We start from the raw sequence: 20517 nt of genomic DNA on the forward strand, positions 1-20517 counted from the left end.
CACCGCGAGAACGGATCAGTGAGGGAACGAATCCTGGCTTTCCCGTTCGCGAACGAGTCAATGAGTGAACTGCCTTCCTGTGCATTAACGCAGTGGTTCCCAAACTTTTGCAGGCTGGCGCCCCCTTTGGCTCCCCAGTGAATTCTTAACACAAATCCAAGGATGAAATGTCAAAGCCACGCTCATCTTTTCCTTTCTGACTTAATTTTGTCCGTCCCACTCAGGGGTCCCCAACCTTTGCTTTTAACCTTCCATAGCCAGCCACCATAAAGCCTTGACAAAATGCTGCAAATTCTTTCCAAATGTTTTTTTTTTTTTAATGGTGACGGGCTGCCCGCGACCCTCGTGAGGATAAGCGCTTCAGGACAATGGATGTATGTATTTGATTACGTTAATAGCAATATCAAAATTGTTACAAAGCAAGATACAATCCTTTTTTTCAAAATGCTTACAAAGAGCAATACAAAATGCACCCAAATGGCGTCATGAGGAAGTCTGACTAATATTCGTACCTCGGGCGTAATAAATTAATGATCAAATTGACCAGATTATAAAATTGCCCTGTCCAAGTCAGTAAACTATTAAATGAGTTAACAGGTGACACACCAATTGTCTTTATTATTATTATTTATTTTTTTGGTCAAATAAACAAGGTAAAACAACAGATGGAATAATAATGCATGGTAAATTTAACAATAAGTAAATGAAATATAAGAAATCAATTATGAAAACGCACGGTAAATCTTAAGAGAATAATAACATGGTAAATTGGACAAAATAATAATAATGCATGGTAAATCATCATGTCACATGTTAAGTCAAGAAGAAAAAGTAAACAGAATAATAACGCAAGGTAAATCGAACAAAAAGATGGTAAATCAATCATAATAATGCATCAATCAGTCAATCAAAATGTAATAACGCATGGTAAATCTAACAAAAAGACTAATGCATGGTAAATCAATCATAATAAGCCTTTTCCATCCAGCGCATAACGGTCTGTGGGCATCTTACACATGTAGCCGTTGAGTTGCGCGCAGGACATCCTCTTCCATTTGCCAGACTGAAAATCAAAATGAGATTGATTTTAATCCAATAAACCTTGTCTCCGGCGAGCGGGTCAACCTTTTCCGCACCCACCTGGCTCAAGGTGGCCACGCAATTCTCCAATTGGCGGGCAAGTTCTCCCGGAGCCCAGTTGGTTAAGGTCACCTTCTGGTGGTCCGACCACACGAATTTGCCGGGAACCGCCAGGGCGTTCAGTCCGATCCACGTGTTGCCGGGGGCTGAAAACAGCAAGAGAGCTCTCATTTGCTTTCCAGATATGGCAGCGATCAAGCAGTTGCGACGCTTGGCGAGCACGCACCTGACATCACGAGGTCTTGCAGCCAATCCCGCTCAACCTTGGAGCGAATGGACACCAGCTTGGCATTCAGACGGTAGCAGGCTTGTCGAGCGCCGTACCACGTCTTTCTCTCATCGAAACGTTTGTAGCAGAAGTCCGCAAACTCCTCCCATTCAGAATCCAAGCATCTCGGCTCTGCGCGCAAGATGGCGTCACGTGATGAAATATGCTTTCTATTCTAGACAGCCTACTCACCCTTGTCAGCAAAAGTGTAAGACTGAGACGGAGCCAATTTGTTCACATATCTGCAGACAGTAAAGTGAGAATGAGCCGGGCATCTTTAAGTGGACTCTCCAGTGAAAGCGGAGCACGCACACTTTCGAGGTGATCCCGTTTCTGGCGGAGCTGTTGTAGGCCTCCTGTGGGTCTCTCTTCAGCAAAGTCACAATTCCTCCAATCGCGTTCTCAATGAGGCCCGAGTGAATGGCAGCCGCGCAGATGTTTGACTCCTGCACTCAGAGAACATCTCAGACAAAGAAGAAGAACTCCGCTGGCAGGTCGTGCACTAATTAACATACTTGTTTGTAGATCTGTGTTCCGTAGACCTTGTAGGTTTGGGCGCAGCCCGGCGGGCACCGGACCCTGCGGGAGACCTTGAGTTACGAGGAGGCTTTTCGAGGAAGAAAAATTGATGGCGGGTTTGACTCACGTCATTGAACCGTCGAGGCCGAGGCTGGTGGCTGTGCTGCTGCATAAGATGTCTGCGGGTCAGAAGGGCAAATCAAAGCCTGTTTCTTGCTGGTTTTTCCACTGCACTCCAAACGTCGGTACTCACCGCGAGAGGTGTCGTCAGGCATGCACCCTAAGACGTCAAAGCGAAGGCCAAAAAACGTTGGCAGGAGGCGGACGTACTGGGCGAACACGAGCCTGGTTAGCATGTACGTCCCCAGAAAAGGCTGGAAACAAAACACGCGCGTTTGCAATGAATGACAACAGCCTGGATGACAAAGTTGGAGTCGGCTACCGCTTGCTCACCTGCTCTGGGGGGCGATACCAATTCACTCCGTCAATACTGAACTCCAACTCAAATAGCGTGGAACTTTCCAATTGGTATGTACAGCTCTGGGTCACAATGCCCGTCACCTTGAACCTCTGACCGAGGTTCACCTGGATCCAGCTGCCGACTGAGGGCAGAAGGCATTCCATCGCTCAGGATACCAAACTACGACGGAGGAGGTCGGTGAGCTGTGATTTTGTTTTTTACGTACACATTTCGGAGGGTCTCCAGCAACCGCTGCCCCCCAGACGCGCTTTGTGAGGTTCGGCATTGATCGCAGAGGAAGAGGCTGAAAAGGAGGAGTCTGGGATTGTCCCATCAGCGATGCCCAGACTGTCAAGACACACTGAGGAAAGACAAAAAAGTGTAAGCAACGCTCGCTCATTCATTCTCACGTCTGGCCACCCGTCCGTTCCTAGCTGACGCTCTTTCTGGGGATCCGTTGGATTCTTTCCTTGTGAAAGCCCACCTTCCTTCTCACAGCTGTAGATGATGTGGAGGTATTTGGAGACACGAGGGCAGGGGTCCGTACCCGTACGGTAAATGGGGCAAATCTGATGTTTGTCACACAATCCTCTAAAGTGAGAGAGAGCTCCTTTCATCCTGCAGTCATCTGCAAGTGACAATACACCACCATTTTACGCGCATTTTATTCGCACACTTACATACTGACTTCAACTTGTTTCAGGACGTAGGGAATTCTAATGGTTAATTCTAATGGAATTCGTCTAATGGTTAATGACTAAAGCGTCTATTGATATTGAATTATAGATTACAAACGAGTTACTGGACTGCGTGTGACACCTCGCGACAGAAACGGCTCCAGGAAGGCGAGCTAAAATCAACTATGCCACTGGAGGATTCTTACTGCCTGATCTGGCGGCGCCACTCGGACAGACGTCGCTACGCCTCCGTCCATGGAAAGCCGACTGTACGCGGATGACTCTTTCATCAGGACATTCAAGGACTTTCCAATCGACTTGGCAGAAAAGTTTCTCCTTGTAGCCTGTGAGAGAGAGCACAACCATTGACTTCTCTCCGTCTTTTTTTTACAGAGACGTTGAAGGCGACTTACCGTCATGTAGCAGCTGGGGTTTTGCTGTCTTTCCTAGAAGCGGGAACCAGAACGTGTGATGAAGGTCCACCCACCGTGGGGCGTCACATCTCACTTACCTTTTCCTATTTTCTTGCAGACGTAGCCTTTCATGTTGTCGCACTTGTCACGCTTCCAGTCACTGCTGCCAGTGAGCAAGGAAAGACATTTACCCCCTTTGGCGTCACCTGGAGGGAGGGAGGGGGGGAGACATGAGCTGAGCGCTCATCCGTTCCTCCAAAGTGCAACTGACAACCGCCTCAGCCCGACCTGCACTCGAGTGGAGGTAAGAGAAGGGGGATCCGTCAGCCCACTTGCCGCCGTCACCCTCGATGGAGGCGTCGGCGCCCAACCACAGGGAGGCGTCATTACCCATCAGAACCTTGGCGATACCTTTGGATCCCAAGGAGAACATGCAAGATTCCAAAACGACTCACACTTGACTACAACTTGATGGGTATGGCACAGCCATGACAAAGTGCAAACAATACTGCAACAAAGAGTGAAACAAAAAAAAAAAAAAACAACCAAGCAAAGCTGGCCATATCTCAGCTTGATCACGTTTCGAGTTGGAAAGAAGGTGAAGTAGGGAAAAAAAAAAGTTTCTTTCTCGAGTCATATGCAAATTCACGGCCAGCCTACCCTCTATGAAGCCCTGCTCATGCGGGTTGGTGATGCTGAGCAGGTCCCCTTCGAGGCGTTTGCATTCGGCTTGCGCCTTCCGCCAGGTCTTGGTGGGCTGGCTGATCATCAGGTAGCAGAAGTCGTCGGTGGGGTTGTCCAGCCACCAGCCGCATTTGTCAGTCCAGCCTGCGAGCCAGACGGCGTAAAACGGCGTAAGACGGCGTAAGACGGCATAAGACAGCGGCAGTGCGGCATAAGACAGCGGCAGTGTGGGACACCTACTGACTAGGCCGACTAATGATGGCAGCTGTCGAGTCCCTCCGTGCTTGGCTGCAAGGAAAGGGGGAGGGGCAAATATCAGCAAATGCGTCGTGATGCGTCCAAAAAGGAGCGCTCGGGAGCGACGTTTGCACCTGTTTTGCAGAAGAATGGCCGCGCCGTTGAGCACTGACAGCCACTCAACTCCCCAACAGAATTTGGGAATGCGCAGTCCCCCGTGGTGTCGTTTTCCCACTCTTTGTACTCCTGCGGACGACATGCGTGTATTGGACTCCCAACGCCCTTCCTTGGCTCACTCGCGCCCACGTTTTGCCCATTTCCCCTCCAAAACAATCCAATCGTTGAAGCCTTGAGCGGCATTTCTCCCCTTTTTTTTTATGCTGCTCAAATTTGGACTTTCCCAGCTCAGCTTTTGAAAACTAGGCAATTCACTTACAAAGGTTGTTCCGTCACTCCACTCGTAGTCGTCGCCCGCCGTCTTCTTGAGTCCCACCAAAGCAGATTGTGAGGTCTGCGAGTGATCTTGAGGAAAGGAAGGAAGGAGAAGAAGAGTTTCAGGGCAAGAAGAGCTTCAGGCAAATAACGACTGCGGCGGTTCCTCTTGGTGCTCACCATACACAAATTGGGCCTCTCGCTTAGAGTGGACGCTAGCCAGGCGGCCTCCCCAGGCTTGACAGAACTTCTCGGCATCGTCATAAGTTTTATACGTCTTCTCGTAACGGTAACAATAATCGTTATAGTGGAAGGTGTTGTCGTCGCAGTAGGCAGCTGGGGCCACAAAGAAAAGCGTTACCGTGACAACAAGACGGCCAAAGTGCAAATAAGCGTGCTGCAACTCACTCTTCACGACAGCAGGACCATGTTTGGGGGAACACGTCTGTCCCTCTGGGCAGCCTGCACAAAAAAATACCCGTTTGCTTCTTTCATTGGCAACGTGACCACGGACGTGCAGGCTTACTCAGCGGCCGTTTGCACATGTAGGCCAACGAGGAATGACAGGAGCCAGAGCGCCACTTCCCAGGCTGACCCATTCCCCCTTGGTTGACGTAGGCGCAGGACGCAACGTCGGCGCTGTCGGGAGAAAAATATCTATATTTTTTTCCTCCCCAAGTGTCCATCTTCAAAATTGGTTCCAGAACCTCCGCCTGACAACAGCATGTTGAGTTGTTACGTCTTACCTTTCGAGTTGATCTGAGGCCCAGTTGCGGTGTGTTGTTGTCTGGCCATCAGACCAGGCCAGCTTCTGGCTCCCGCCTTCAAAGCGACACCAGGAGTCGTCGCATTTCTGCGGGGAAAAACAACAGTCCCAGTTGTCGCTCCAGAGTCTACTGCCGCTTCCATCTCACCTGGTTGGAGAGTCCCAGCCAGAAGCGGGTGTCCATGCCCATGGTCTCCTTCACAAAGTCTTCCTCGGCCGAGGAGGTGATAGAGACCAGGTTGCCGCCCAGCCAGACGCAGTGGTGCCAGGCCCCCAGCCAACCGTTGGGGTCGGCCACCTTCTTGTAGCAGCTGGAGTCGTGCTCGAGCCACCCGGGATCACACTTGCTGACTGAGGGCACAATTTGGGGAAGAGGCGAACAGATCAGAGCACACTGCTGTTTTTGCCCTGCAGTCCACCTTTTTGAGCAAAGGGTAATTTTCTCGGGTCGGGCAAATTGGAAGATCCGGGACTCTATTTGGTTAGCTTAGCCCAGGGGTGGGCAAACTACGGCCCGCGGGCCACATCCGGCCCACGGGACCGTTTAATCCGGCCCGCCAACCCTGAATTAATTGTATTATTAAACTTTTTTTTTGTCATTTTGCCTGCAATGACTGCGTTTCCCCAGTAGATGGGGAACCGCTCACCTGCGCATTTACTACCGGAAGCCGTGTCAGAAAGCTCGGTGCACACTCACAAGTGCGTGTACGTACGTACTCAGTAGTACGGACATGGCGCACTCGCGCTCTATTTGTATCAGTCCCGAATTTAGAGCGTGGGCTGTGACGACAGCATTCTTGTAATTCGCTCGCTGAGCTTTCAGATACAGTTTTACGCTAAAGCCACCCACAAACCTTCCCCTGGAATCCTTCCATTAAAATGAGTGGCCCGAAGAAAAGAAGTGAGTGCCGAATGTTAAAAGAGTGGCCAATTTGGCTCGACGTACGCGACGTGACGTTCAGCCACATCAACCCGTCACAGATCGAGGTAAACGGATCCCTCCTAAGAATTGCCACAACAAATTTTACTCCAGACTATGATGCACTATCAAAAAAGGGAGACCAACAACACTGTTCCCACTGAAAATGAAGGGGAGGCTCTCAAGTTTGTTGTAAAAAAATGCATTTTGAATATGATTTGTACACATAGCAGGGATTGAAACTAGCGACCATTCTCATTTTCAAACAATGCAGGATGCTCAAGGACATTGATGCACCACCTGTTTGCGACTAATCTTAACCTGTAAAGTTCTTAAGGCTTACTTTAAGGAAGTGTTTCCCGTTTCCTCACCTCTGTTACCAGGTGTTTGTGAGTTAAAACTCTGCTCTGATGTTCAGATACCCCTCACCGTGTTGCCGGTTTGATTACTTTATTTGGATGTATGCTTTCACCGATTCTTCAAGATGATATATTTGGTCAGAATGTTTACTGTTTGATGTGATCTCATAAGATAAACATTTTTCATTAATCTGACCTGCAGGCACTGAAGTGATGGAGACTGTTATTCATAATAATAGTGTCGTATTTTATGAGAATCACTGATAGCAGTTTTTTAGTGATTTTTTTTTTAATGCTGTTAATAAATGCATTTGTTTTCAAAAAACTTGTTTGGAATATCCATGCTTTACTACCTACTAAAGGCCAAAATCTTTTATGCAATGACCTTTACAGGTCGCTTATATTACTTCACACAAACACTACGTCCATCTGCTCCTGGTTCGGCCCTCCGGTCCAAATTTAGAACCCAGTTCGGCCCGCGAGTCAAAAAGTTTGCCCACCCCTGGCTTAGCCCAATGGCATCAGAGACGTTTGCATTTTTTGAAATGATTCCTGAAAATTCACCTTCACGCTTGAGAAACAACCACGGCCGCATACAAAGTGCCGCTGTACAAGTTAAGACGATGCAAAAAACATTCAACATGTGGCTGAGTACTTCACAAAAATGAACCAAAAACTGCACAGAATTTGTTGGTTGGCATGGTGTGACTCCAGGATCATGTGTTTTTGACTTACCGTCAAGAGTCGGCGCTTTCACTCCTGCAAGAGGAAAAGAAAAGACAGACATTAAGGCACAGACGGACGTCAAGGGGCGATAACGGTCGGTGGGGCGTCATGCCTCACTTACCTTTTCCTCTTTTCTTGCAGACGTAGCCTCTCTTGTTGCCGCACAGGTCGTACTTCCAGTCGCCGCTGCCAGTGAGCCAGGAAAGACAATGCCCCCCTTCGGTGTCACCTGGAGGGAGGGAGACAAGGTCTCAGTGCTCCTCCGTTCCTCCAAAATGCAGCAGACAACCGTCTCCGATCGACCTTCACTATGGCGCTTGAACGTGAACGAGGATCGGTCAATCCATTTGCCGTCATCGTCATCAAGTGGGACATTGGCGCCCAACCACAGAGAGGACGCTTGTGCCTGACTCGTGACGAGACCTGTGGATCAAAAGAGAACATGCAAGAAGAATAGGGGGATGTTAGACAAGATTACGAGAAGTAGTATCAACACCAAGCCAGCAATAACAGTGCGGTATACTACGCTTGAACTGTTATTTAATGTTCTAATGATAACATATGCACTTATATGGTTTCATATACACTTATTGATGCACAATGTATGTTTTAAAAAAACGGTGACACTACTTTGCGGGTGGTCTTGAAACCAATTTATCCACGGTAAACGAGGGATTACTGTACCATCAAACCTGTCCTGTAAAGAGATATAAAAATTAATACAAAGGGGATGTGGACGGAAGGTATTAGGAGCTAAAAACAAAAACACAAAGTACCCGGCTTATTGTATTGAAATCGAGCGATCGATACACAATATGAAAGCGGTGGCCAATGAATTTAATGGTTGTTTGTCTTTTTGGTCAATGTGGGACCTGCCAGCTGGCAGGAAAAACACAGGATCCAGACAGCTCAATCCATATATTTCTTGGTGTAGAAGTAAAACCTCAACTGATGACAATGATATTGATATGTGTAGCATCAACAAAAGTTCTTGATGAAATTGCACAACCATTGACTCACGTATGCATTATGTCTTACATTTGGTAGATTTCCAAAAGACATGAAAATAGCTACTACCGCTGTAGAAATAGACTAATTACACGCCATTCTCTCTCTGCTCTTTCAGTTCTCCGAGATCCTTGAAAAGGTTTCACAGAAAAACTAAACAACTTTGTTGAATAAAGAAAAGAAAAAAGTCAATATGGATTCTCAGCGCAACATCAATGGCACTAATGGATCCTATAGAGAGCATCACACACACAAAAAAAAGGTGATGGGTATTTTCACAGATCTAAAGAAAGCATTTGACACAATAAATCATGGCATCAGAGTGGACTGGGTGAGGAGCGACTTAATCAACAGGCAGCAATTTGTAAAAATTGGAGATCAGACTTTTTACCCATAACATGTGGAGAACCTCAAGGGTCTGCTGTCCTTGCTCCTAAACACGATCATCATGGAGTAATGCATCAAAAATAATGAAATGCATTTTTTTTTTGCTCATGATAAGAACATCTATTGCGCTGTGGACAATTTACAGCAGCTTATGGAAACAACCACAATTTGAGTTAAACACAATTCGTATGATTTGGAAAGTATACATATCGAACCTCATTTGGAAGGGAAAATTGACAATCTTATGATGGAAAGAGCTTCTGAAATAAAATTCCTGGGTGTGACTGTTGACAATAAAAATCTGCTGGAAATCACACATGAATCATGTAAAAACAAAAATGTCAAAGGCAATTCTGAAGCATTGCGGACTCCAGATACCGACATCCACTCAGATTGCCATATCTGAACTACTGTGTGGGAATATGGGGTAACACCGAATAGGTCAAGCAATAAGAAAAATAACAAGGAGAATACTTTTTATAATACCAGACAAAACTTTTGTCACTCAGGGATCTTGATCAAACACAAGACCGCTCAAATTATGATGTACACAGCAAGATATGGTGACCTTCTTCCAAGCGGGAGACACTTTTTTTTTTTTTTTTTTTTTTAATGGAAAGGCAGGCAGGGTGGCTATCATCTGAGAAGGAAACTGAATATTAGGAGTGGAAAAGTCTGCTGAACAACCCTAAAAATGTGTATAACTGTTTGTGGGGTGAAATTGTGCAATGGTCGAGAAAATGAGCACACATCAAAACTGCTCAAAAAAGTCTATCAAATCTGGTCTCTTAACATGCATGAGAAAAAAGACAAAGTGACTACACACAGGCAAAAAGGAATCTGAAAGAGTGTCTACTTCTGTTTTATTGATTTGTATGTTGAATTATTTGTTGAATGGATTAGGGTGGGAATCTAAAAAGCTCTCCTTCCTCCTACTCGAGCATTCTTTGTTGTTGGGGTTTTCGGGTTGTTGTTTTTTTCATTTCGGATGACTTAGATATGGCACTTTAAAGTGCTTTATTTTCCTATTTACGTGTTTTAAATATGTGCAATATAAACATTACTTGTTCATGGCCAATATTTCAATTCATGGCCGCCTACCGTATACAAAGTCCTGCTCGTGCGAGTCGGCGATGCTGAGCAGGTTCCCTTGGTGAGCTTGGCAGTGGTCTTGCGCCTCCTGCCAGGTCTTGGTGGGCTGTGGGATGACCAGGTAGCAGAAGTCGCCGGAGGGGTGGTCCAGCCACCAGTCGCATTTTTCAGTCCAGTCTGCGAGCCAGACATAAGACGGCGTTACGCAAGACAGTGTAACAGACGGCGCCAGTGCTGGACACCTACCAAGTTGGCCCACCAATGGTGGCAGCTGTGGACGCCATCCGCCGTGCTTGGCTGCGGAGAAAGGGGGTATAAGCAAATGCGGGACCCGTCCAAAAGGAGCGCTTGGGAGCGACGTTAGCACCTGTTTGGCAGATAACTGACTGCTTGGATTGGCATCCGTAGTTCAGGTAGATCCGTGCATGAAGTTCTACTGCACAGTCACCACCGGAGTAACTTCTGTCATTGAGGTCTTCGTAGTCCTGCAGACGAGATTTTGGACAGAACTTTAGCGTGTTGCATTTGATCTGGTCGTCTTCCTGCCGCATTTCCTCACTTAATGGCGTACCTTCTCTCATTAAAGTTTCACTTTGGTTTGTCGGCTTCACTTTATTGTCAGTCAAATAAGTATGAACATCGCAATGAAATGAAGCATGTTGTGCCCTCTCTGGCAAGCCAAAGGTCTCATGCACAATGCAACTAACCCTGAAGACCTAAAGACAAACCAGAGCCACCATCCAGGATATTTCCTGGACATCTTAACTGCCTCCTCACTGTCTCTAAAATCAGAGCGCCAAAAATGTGTAATCGGCTGCCCGATGCCTCAAGACAAAACGGATGCCTGCAAACCGACTTTTCCAAAAGCCTCCAGCAATTCACTTACAAAAGCTGTTCCGTCATTCCACTTGTAGTTGTTGGCCTTCTTTTTGAGTCCCACCCAAGGTGCACTTCCTTTTTTAAAGTGATCTTGATGAAAGGAGGGAGAACAAGAGCTTCAGGGTAAGAAGAGCTTCAGCCAAGTGACGACTACGGCGGTTCCTCTTGGTGCTTACCATGCAGGAATTGGGCATCTCGCTTAGAGTGGATGCGAGGCAGGTGGGCTCCCCGGTCGACACAGAACTTCTCAGCATCCTCTTGAGTTTCTTCAATCGGGCCAAAAAGATAGCAATGATCGCCATAAAGGACGTTGCCATCGTCGCAGTCAGAAGCTGAGGCCACAAAGAAAAACATTGAGGAGGAAACCATGACGAGATGGTGCAAATAGGCGTGCTGCAACTCACTCTTCAGTACAGCAGGACCAAATTTGGGGGAACACGTCGGGCAGTCTGCATACAAAAAGACCTGTTTGAGCTTTTCTCCTTTCAAAGTCAACCTGATTACAAACATGCAGGCTTACCCAGCGGCCGTTTGCACATGTAGGCTAAGGAGGAAGCGCAGGAGCCAGACCTCCACCTCCCAGGCAAAACAGAAGTTCCTTGGTTGACGTAGGCGCAGGACGCGACGTCGGCGCTGTCGGTAGATTAAAAAAAAAAAAAAAAAGGAACATTTTCCTATTTTTCCTTGAGTGGTCGTTCTCAAAATTTGCTCCAGAACCTTCACGCCGATGTCTCCGCCTGACAACAGCATGCAAAGTTGTTACGTCTTACCTTTCGAGTTGATTTGAGGCCCATTTGCGGTGTGTTGTTGTCTGGCCATCGGACCAGGTCAGCTTCTGGCTCCCGCCTTCAAAGCGACACCAGACCTTGTCGCATTTCTGGGGGGAAAAAAGATAACAGTTCCAGTTGTCGCCGCAGAGTCCACTGCCGCTTCCGTCTCACCTGGTTGGAGAGTCCCAGCCAGAAGCGGGTGTCCACGCCCATGGTCGCCTTCACAAAGTTTTCCTCAGCCGAGGAGGTGATAGAGACCAGGTTGCCGCCCTCAGAGACACAGTGGTGCCAGGCGCCCAGCCAACCGTTGGGGACCTCCATCTTCATGTAGCAGCTGGTGCCGTGCCTGAGCCACCCGGGAGCGCACTGATTGGCTGAGGGCATAATTTGGGGAACAGGCGGACAGATCAGAGCACACCGATGGCATGTTTTTACTCGATGCTCTTCATTGGGGGCATGGCAACCAAATGCACGAGGATTCAGTCGGGGGGGGGGGGACAACGCCCATTGTCCCTTTGGCCACTTCCAAAAACTTGCCTGTCCTTCATTTTTGGGTGAGCTGCTGATTGTTTGCATCAAAGCATCACGTGTGCCTGCCAAGGATTGATTGGTTGATTGATTCACTTTTATTTCTTCACAACATCATTGATCATGATTACATGTACATGAGATTGCACACAATTGCCCCAAAGTTCTGCTATTAAGCTTCAGATGTACAGTGGGGCAAACAAAGGATGTAGTCAGCCACCAATTGTGCAAGATGCCTGTAATTTTCATCAGAGGTACTATGAGAGACAAAATGAATCGAACTCAAACATCTTCACCATCAGCGATCCCCACCCACCAGTTACGCACGCGTGGCATATCGATGACCAATGACGTAAACCCAAATCAGGTCATCGCACATTTCACCACTGGGGGGTGCTAAAGCAAAAGGCAACTCAATTGACTGTAACATTGCAACAGTTGGACCCCGCTCCACTCTTCTTATCTCAAGAAACCCGTGTCCTTGAATCAAAGTAAGAAGCCAGGCCGGGCTGGGCTGGGCTGGGCTGAGCTGTGTGTGCGCATTGCAGGAGTTTCATGGAGAAGAAGGGCTTTTAAACTGCGGGCTAAGCACGGGCCTCGAATGGACTCTGAGGGGAAAATGCAATATTCAGATGAACACGCACTGAAAATCAGTCTCTCGTAAAAGTCCGGCTGAATTTTGCAAAGAATTTCATTGAGAAAAAGAAATGAATTTTTGGGAGAGAAATCCATTGAGAAAAAGAAATGATTTTTCGGAGAGAAATTCATTAGGAAAAAGAAATGAATTACTACTAAGTGAATTCTTTGAAAACACATTTAGATGATGCAAATGGAACACTCATGGCAGAAATATTAGGAACTGTGTCGCAAGTTCTTTTTGTGTGCGATAACAGAACAAACAGGAAGGTGGGATTATTTTCTGTACAGGAAGTCAACCATATTGTTATCAAGCCTAAGAAATAAGGCATGTGGTGCCCACAAGTTATCTGCTGAGCACTGACAATTTTCAATGGGAAAACAATACCAGCCATTTGTTTTTCTGGGTTTTCGATTCGAGCCAATTTAAGTCAATATTGTCCCGATTGTGAAAGATAAGGCTGGCAAAATAAATAGCAAAGACAAAATATTTTTGCTTGTAAGTTGGTCTTGTATAAATAAATCATAATATGGATTTGTGTGTTTATTGATGTCTCTCTGATGAGGTTTTTGATCATATAATTCATGAGACATTTTTGTTCATGAAGAAATAGTTATTGTAGAAAGGGCTGTAAGAAATTATTATTGTTAAATTATAATGATGATCATTTATAATTTCATTACAATGTATATAATTTTATTTTTTGAATTATATTCAGATAAAAAACGAGAAATATTTTTATAATAGAGGCGCTCAGAACTATCTATTGTATAAAGGGCTGTAAGAAATAATTATTCATAATTTGTATCAATAATATGGATAATGATTAAATATTAATTATAAGAAATATCTGTTGTATTCATTATAATGAATTACAATTAGATCATATAAGTCATGATCTATTGCATATAGGGCTGTAAGAAATGATTGTTCCTAATGCTGATGAATATTGGGAGTTTTACGTGCAGAATGTGCTGACGCTGTCTGTGTGTGTTCTGAGCTGTGCATGAGCAGTTCAGTTAGGAAGAGCGCAGGTTCGTACAGTAGTGCTTTACAAGTCCATGTGAAGTTGAGCAAGTTCGGCAGGGTTCGTGGCCTACAAAGAATGTTTGTTGTTGCATTATACGTAGCTTGGTTGTTTTCGTGTTACTTTGTATCGTTATGTGGCGTGGAGAAATCGCGGACGTTTGAAACGGGTTGCTGCCGTCCGTCGCCCGCCATTCATATTTCTCACATCAACCACTAGAGGTCTCCCCAGACCACCGAGATGCGCTCGTCCGCTTGAGTGAGTGTCCTTTGAATTAGGCCCTTTGTAATTATTTCAAAGTCAAGTTGTTCGTATATTCTGACAGACCAGCAGCCAACATAAACGAAAATGATAAACGCACCTTAAAAAGCCACGATAACATTTGAACGAACGAGAAAGCAATGGAAAGAACAAGATTGGCAAACGGTATGAAGGAAGCAATTGTGCTCATCTCGAAAAAGAGTGACATCATCAAAGTTGTACACGGCAACAGCATCCGAATAATTCAAAAGTTCATAAGAGCTAGTCTTTGTGGTCAGAATTGGATACATTGCAATGCAGTGTTTTGATCTCAGGCACCGTAATGTTTTGACAAGAGTAGAAGCAGATGCACTCGTGCTAACTCACAGTACAGTACATTTCATCACGTTGTCGACAGCGGTATTGTTTTAGCAATGAACTCTGTTGAACTGACTGTTTTTAATTGACTAAATTGCTTACCTGACGCGCATGTCCAATATACGCCAAGTAGGAGAATAGAACACTCGAGTGCCTCCCACATCTTGGAGAGAGCAAAAAAAAAAAAAAAATCGCCTCAGGAGAAAAATGATAAGTCGCCTTACTGACAGTAGTCAGTGGATTCCAGTCAAAAATGGACGTTTGGTACGCCTGCTCCAAGTCAGTCCAGAGTCAGGCCACGCCCACACATCACTTCGCACACAATGTGTGACGCACTGACCCTTTGATTCCTTTATTTCTTTGTTACTTTGTAAATGTTCTGGTGTATGTGTGAACAACAGCAAGAGAGGAAATGAGGAAAAAACGCCCCCCCCCCCAACATCTCCAACTGAGCCTTGCAGGCCTTGAGAGCAATAGTTTGCACACCCAATGCAGGGTGACATCTTGGGGCTCGTTGGCTCATCAAGTGAAAGCCAACACTTGATGACTCGGACTGCTTTTCAACGCACAGGCACACGCTCGCACGCACGCACGCAGACACACAAAGGCCTATCCACAGGTGTGCCTTTTTTTAATCAACATTTGGAGTTAGAGGCAAAGATGGCGGTCTCAAAATAAATGGGTATTTGGATTCATGATGGATTTGCATGACAGAAGGGCTTTATGCACACATGGCGTCCTGTTCTGCTGCTATGTATTGCCCCTAAGAGTCGAAAGGCGAACAAGACATTGTGCTCCTTGGCATGAAGCCCTTGCCCGACTCCTCATCACGCTCCTTTGGCTTTGTTGTGGAGGAGTCGTCAGAACGTTGAAGGCTTCTTTCACAACGATATGTTTGTTTAACAAGGGCACAAAGTTAAAATAGTTGTTCACGGGCCAAATTGATAACAACGAAAAAGTATCCATTTAGGGACAGAATTCCCCTCATGAGATGTCTTGGGAGGTCTCGAGCGACGTGGCTGTGCGCTCCCGGGCGCGCGCTAAATAACGTCCATACAGAAATAGCAAACAAAAGTCAGTTTAATAAATACTGCACGTTTTGAAAACAAACATTTTCTTTCCCGTTCACTGCAAGTCACAATGGGGACACCGATTGTCATTTTTTGTGGACGATCGATATTCAACAACAAAAATCCACTGATCGACCGTTAAGGCTGACTTGATAACCTTGAGGGGGGCTTAGTTTTCGACAAGAGGGAGCAGACACACAAACGGCAACACTGCTTGTTACTTATATGTCACGACTCCAAGGTTGGCTGCGACTCCAGGGCAAAGCCGAGTCGCTCCATCTGACCAGCTGACACGTGGCAGCACCAACACAGCAATGGCGGATCGGCTTGCCCACAAAGTCCCATTTCGGGGGAGCCGCTGGCGGCGCAGGGGGACACTTGCCTGTCTTGTGTTCTGACACCGTGAGTTCGATTCCCGTATATGACTCTACATTGTGTGTGAAAGACAGACCCAAAAAAAAAAGTCCAGTTTCTTCCCAGTCACCTGCTTCCACTTGCCCCCGGCCGGGTGGACTGCCCCATACACACGTACGTTGATGAAACCTGAGGAAAAGCCTTTTTAGACGGCAATGGGTGGTGCACCTGACTCACCTTATCCATGACATCACACCTCGCAGGAATCCCAAAGGAAAACGATGTGCGTCTATGATCGGCGGGGTCACGGCAGGCACGGGCAGTGGGCCTTGCGAGTAAAGAGGAAGCAGGGAGTTAGTTTCAGGTGTGCCACTTTTTATTTTGGTTTTATTTTGTTTCCAAAACGGTCGAAACAATACAATGCTATACTGCGAAATGCTATGCTACGCTACGCTGTGCTATGCTATGCTATGATACATGAGCTCAAGGCAGTATTTTGAAAGGGTGTCAAACTACAGCCGAGCCTCGGTTTTTGACCACAATCCTTTCCGGAAGGCGGTTCGAGAAGCGAATCGGTCGAATTCCGAATCTATTTTTCCTATTACAAATAAGGCAAAATTTTTCAATCCGTTCCAAGACTTAAAAAAAAGAGCCTTTTAAAAGCATTTTTTTATTTGTGCATTTTTGTCCGATCGCATCATTGTGACAGAGCCGTCGCTGAAATTTAGAAAATATTTTTAAAGTCCTGATGTAATTTCCAAATTTTAAGTGGACCTCAGTGCGCAGGGAGCTTAATTTTGTCCGATCGCGCGACCGCAGCGCGCCGTGCGCTCACTGTCGCATTGCTTTAGGAGCGTCTTTGTGTTTTAGGATGGCTTTACTGCTCCCACTTGCTTTCTTTGGAGGCATGATTAAGGCTTAATACAATCCTCAAAGTGACGAAAATACAATAACAACTGAGTCAGTCGGTATCCGGGCGGCGCGGTCCGGTTTTCTCGGGTCCTCCCCGCTCATCTCACGAGGTTCGACCTCCTAATTTTGTTCAACAACCGAAGCAAAAAAAAATCTCGATTTTCTTGTTCGAATTCCGATTTGTTTGAGAACCGGGACGTTCGAAAACCGAGGCGGACGGGTTTTCTCGGGTCCTCCCAGCTCATCTCACGAGATTCGACCTCCAAATTTTGTTCGACAACCGAAGCTAAAAAATCTCAAATATTTTGTTCGAATTCCGATTTGTTCGAGAACCGGGACGTTCGAAAACCGAGGTTTGACTGTATATCTAACACACTATTCGGACAGCAAAATCACCAATATAAACAAGTTGTGTAAGTGTTGTATTACAGAATGGGGGGGAGTTGTATTGTTTTGCGGAGGGGGGACGATTCGTTGAACGCTTCGTTTGAACGAATCTTTTGAGTGAACTGATTCTAAAGATTCAGTTCACCTAAAAGAACTGGAATTCACATCACTACGGTGAACTCACGTCAGCTTGTTTACCCAAAATGAGGATGGCGAATCATGAGAACGAGGACCCACTCTGAAATTTGACCCAAAATACAGTCACGTTGTCAAAAATGAAACCATGATAACTAACGGTATATCTGTAGTATTGTATAAATAATATCTTGCCAATGCTTTATTAAAACTTAAAACAAATTGTCTCCCAAATATAAAAACGGACAAGTAATCCTTCAAGCGGTATTTACAATCTTGGTTACACGAAGAATTGTTAATAAAAATAAATGCGACTTGAAACGTAGTTGTATTTTTACCCCCAGACTCAGTTTTGTTTAAACTAAATCTGCGTCCGCGTACTCGTCATAGTTATTGAATAGTCCATTGATTTCGGCGCCAAACAACAAAGATGAAAAACTAGCTATACCGACGCGTTTTAGTAACTAAAGTGCCAACAAGGCGGCCATGTTGGAAGGGACAACGTTCCCATTGAAGGCAATGTGTTGACATTAAAAATCAGTCACAACTTGCTCAGTTCTCAACTTCTTTTTTTCTTTTTCGGGGTTTACTTTTTTATCAATACCAAAAGGCATTTTAACAAAAGGTCCTATGTGAAAAATGTTATTCTGAGTTCCCTGCATATATACCTCCATTTTTTTTCTTGTCGCCCACACACATGATGCATTTACGCATTTACGCCTCCAATCTTTGCGTCGACGTATGTATGCAGCTAAAAAAGGACCTGTTGCATCTCCTGACGTGCAAGCGTTAAACATCACCCGGAAGTTTAATCAGAATGCCTACAAAAGCATTTCCGGTCATCTTCCGCATAAGAAACCTTTAGAAATATTCATGGCGTGACGCTTTTGGATACAAGAAGGCAATAATCAGGCTTCTAAGATGAACTACGTACCTGGGACAGCTAGTCTCATAGACGAGATCGACAGTAAGTTTGAGAGGAGAATCGAATCTCGTAGAAAGTTAGATCATAATGAGGAGTTGGCTTTATGTCTTGGTCTAACATAGTCAGTCACATTAGCCCGGTCAACGCTGTTGTATAATGTCCTAGCTCACCTGTGCTTTGCAGAAAAACATCTGGTTCTCCTCCGAGATGGTAGAACACTCATCGGATACCTCAGAAGCATTGACCAATTCGGTACGTTTATGTTGGTTACCTAATCGGCGCACTATAAAGATTCATAGAATTCCGCATGATACCACTACCGCTGTGTAAAATTCGCAAACTCAATTTGTTTGTCTTGTTTTTCAGCTAATTTAGTTTTCCATCAGACAGTTGAACGTATCCACGTGGGCAAGAAATTTGGTGACATCCCCAGAGGAATCTTCATTGTGCGAGGAGAAAATGTGGTGCTGCTTGGCGAAATAGTACGTGTGCATTTTCTTTCTGTTTCACCCATCATCATGAGTCATTTTAATTCGTCCGGTAACTACGTTTTGAAAAGTTGAGTATGTACACACTGACCTTTGACTTGCAAGGTCTTGTCTTAAATTCAATGCAATATTTGCCAGAGAAAATGAAAGGAATGTTATGACCCAGGCTCAAATGCCTAAAAAAAAACCCACATAGTTTATCCCCCTAAGTAACAAAACAGTCAAACTATTAGTGAATCTACTTTGGAAGATGCCTGACTGACAGGACAACAAAATGTTAGTGGTGTATTAGTGGTATTTCTGAAATGGGAAGGCTGGCAATGTCTCATCTCTTCTGCATGGCGTTATGCATGATGAACTCAGATTTGTTTGCCCTTTTAGGAGCATTTAACTAAAAAAAAAAACCACCCAACCCGCTTTTGGAGAGTTTGTTGTGATATTAAACATCAACGTATTGAGTAGCCGTACAGATCCCTCTCAAGTAGAGTTAAGCATTTTTATTATGTTTATGTTTATGCAATTGACAAATTCCTCCAAAATGCAAACTCGTTTCTTTTATTCTAAGTCTTCCTTATATTTGACAAAACATGGATGAATAAAGTGGCTTAAGACCTGCAGCAACTTTGGGTGCATAAGGCAAATTTCTATAAGATCAAATGATTGAAATGCTTTTGTATTTCAGGTTGTTCTTTTGTAAAGCTTGTACTTGTATCATTCACGTTTAAGATTATTTTACTTCAAGCACATGTCCCTTATGAATGCATATTTCATTGCAGGATGTGGATAAACCTTGTGACACAGTCCTGCAGCAGGTCTCCATTGAGGAGATTCTGGAGGAGCAGCGGTTGAAGCAACAAACTAAGCAAGAGATGGAGAAAGTGAAGATGCAAGTCCTGAAAGACAGAGGCCTCTCCATCCCCAAAGCTGATAACCTGGATGAATATTAACACAGCCCATGAGCTGCTTCAGTTTGTATCAGACTGGAATCTTGGATGAATTTCAAAACATGATTTTATGAGCACAAGGCAACATTTTGCTTTGCCTCCTTACTGTAGTGTACTGTATACATTTAATTTGAATGAAGCTCGTTCAGTTTTTCGGTGTCGAAGGTGGCAAAACTATTCGTTGTGGCTCATTATGATAGCAATTATTTTACAGCAGCACTTTGTGTTACTCAATCATGTGTTTGTATTTGGAGATATAAAGGCCTGCAAGTGACACAAAGGTAATGGCTATGCTCCATTAAAATATTATTTTTTATTTATGGCTCTCTTTGTTTTCTCCCCATTCTAAATACAAATATCAATGAAGCTTTCTGCAAGAAGCATCAAGCAGTGTGTTTTGTGGTTGTCTTGGGTGTGGCATGGTTTAGTTTAACTATAATAAGCAGAATGTATCTTGCAAACACAGCCAAGGTAAATGCAAAATGTAGTTTTGAAAGATTTGTTTTCAAGGAGACAAACATTTCAATCTACTAGGCCCTTTGAGGATGGATATGAAATCAGGTTGGCTGAAGAAGCTAACTAACAAATTACCTTGACAAGTGTAATAATTAATGACATTCGAGTTCTGTCACTGATCATAATTAAATCAATCAACAAATATAGGCAGCACTTTTTTTTTCATAAATCTCTGTCAGTGTTTGCATTTTTAAATGATCATATCCACAACATTCCTAGAAAATCACAAAGTGCCATCAC

The 20517-nt window shown here is 44.9% G+C and overlaps 3 protein-coding genes across 3 annotated transcripts; 1 reads left to right on the forward strand and 2 right to left on the reverse strand.

Annotated features, from left to right (window-relative positions):
- Nucleotides 1-964: 964 nt before the first annotated feature.
- On the reverse strand, nt 965-3551 carry LOC119127451 (limulus clotting factor C-like). Its single transcript, XM_037259391.1, has 12 exons — nt 3478-3551; nt 3271-3408; nt 2614-2748; nt 2381-2529; nt 2181-2301; nt 2055-2106; nt 1924-1987; nt 1723-1854; nt 1601-1622; nt 1367-1540; nt 1141-1286; nt 965-1063 (listed from the first exon to the last, which is right to left on the reverse strand). Coding segments are annotated over exons 2-12 (1095 nt in total). The 5' UTR covers nt 3272-3408; nt 3478-3551.
- Nucleotides 3552-3567: 16 nt separating this feature from the next.
- On the reverse strand, nt 3568-7594 carry LOC119127452 (macrophage mannose receptor 1-like). The gene is made up of 11 exons (XM_037259393.1): nt 7530-7594; nt 5745-6015; nt 5577-5683; nt 5357-5469; nt 5239-5292; nt 5011-5166; nt 4835-4920; nt 4533-4644; nt 4138-4449; nt 3766-3888; nt 3568-3683 (listed from the first exon to the last, which is right to left on the reverse strand). Exons 1-11 carry the CDS (start codon nt 7592-7594, stop codon nt 3568-3570), a joined length of 1515 nt encoding a protein of 504 aa, XP_037115288.1.
- A 10619-nt stretch (nt 7595-18213) lies between these two features.
- lsm1 (LSM1, U6 small nuclear RNA associated) lies at nt 18214-20079 on the forward strand. The gene is made up of 4 exons (XM_037257758.1): nt 18214-18371; nt 18513-18581; nt 18696-18811; nt 19594-20079. Exons 1-4 carry the CDS (start codon nt 18326-18328, stop codon nt 19762-19764), a joined length of 402 nt encoding a protein of 133 aa, XP_037113653.1. The 5' UTR covers nt 18214-18325; the 3' UTR covers nt 19765-20079.
- Nucleotides 20080-20517: the final 438 nt, after the last annotated feature.

The sequence above is a fragment of the Syngnathus acus genome, chromosome 9, assembly GCF_901709675.1.
Source record: "Syngnathus acus chromosome 9, fSynAcu1.2, whole genome shotgun sequence".
Taxonomy (NCBI): Eukaryota; Metazoa; Chordata; class Actinopteri; order Syngnathiformes; family Syngnathidae; genus Syngnathus; species Syngnathus acus.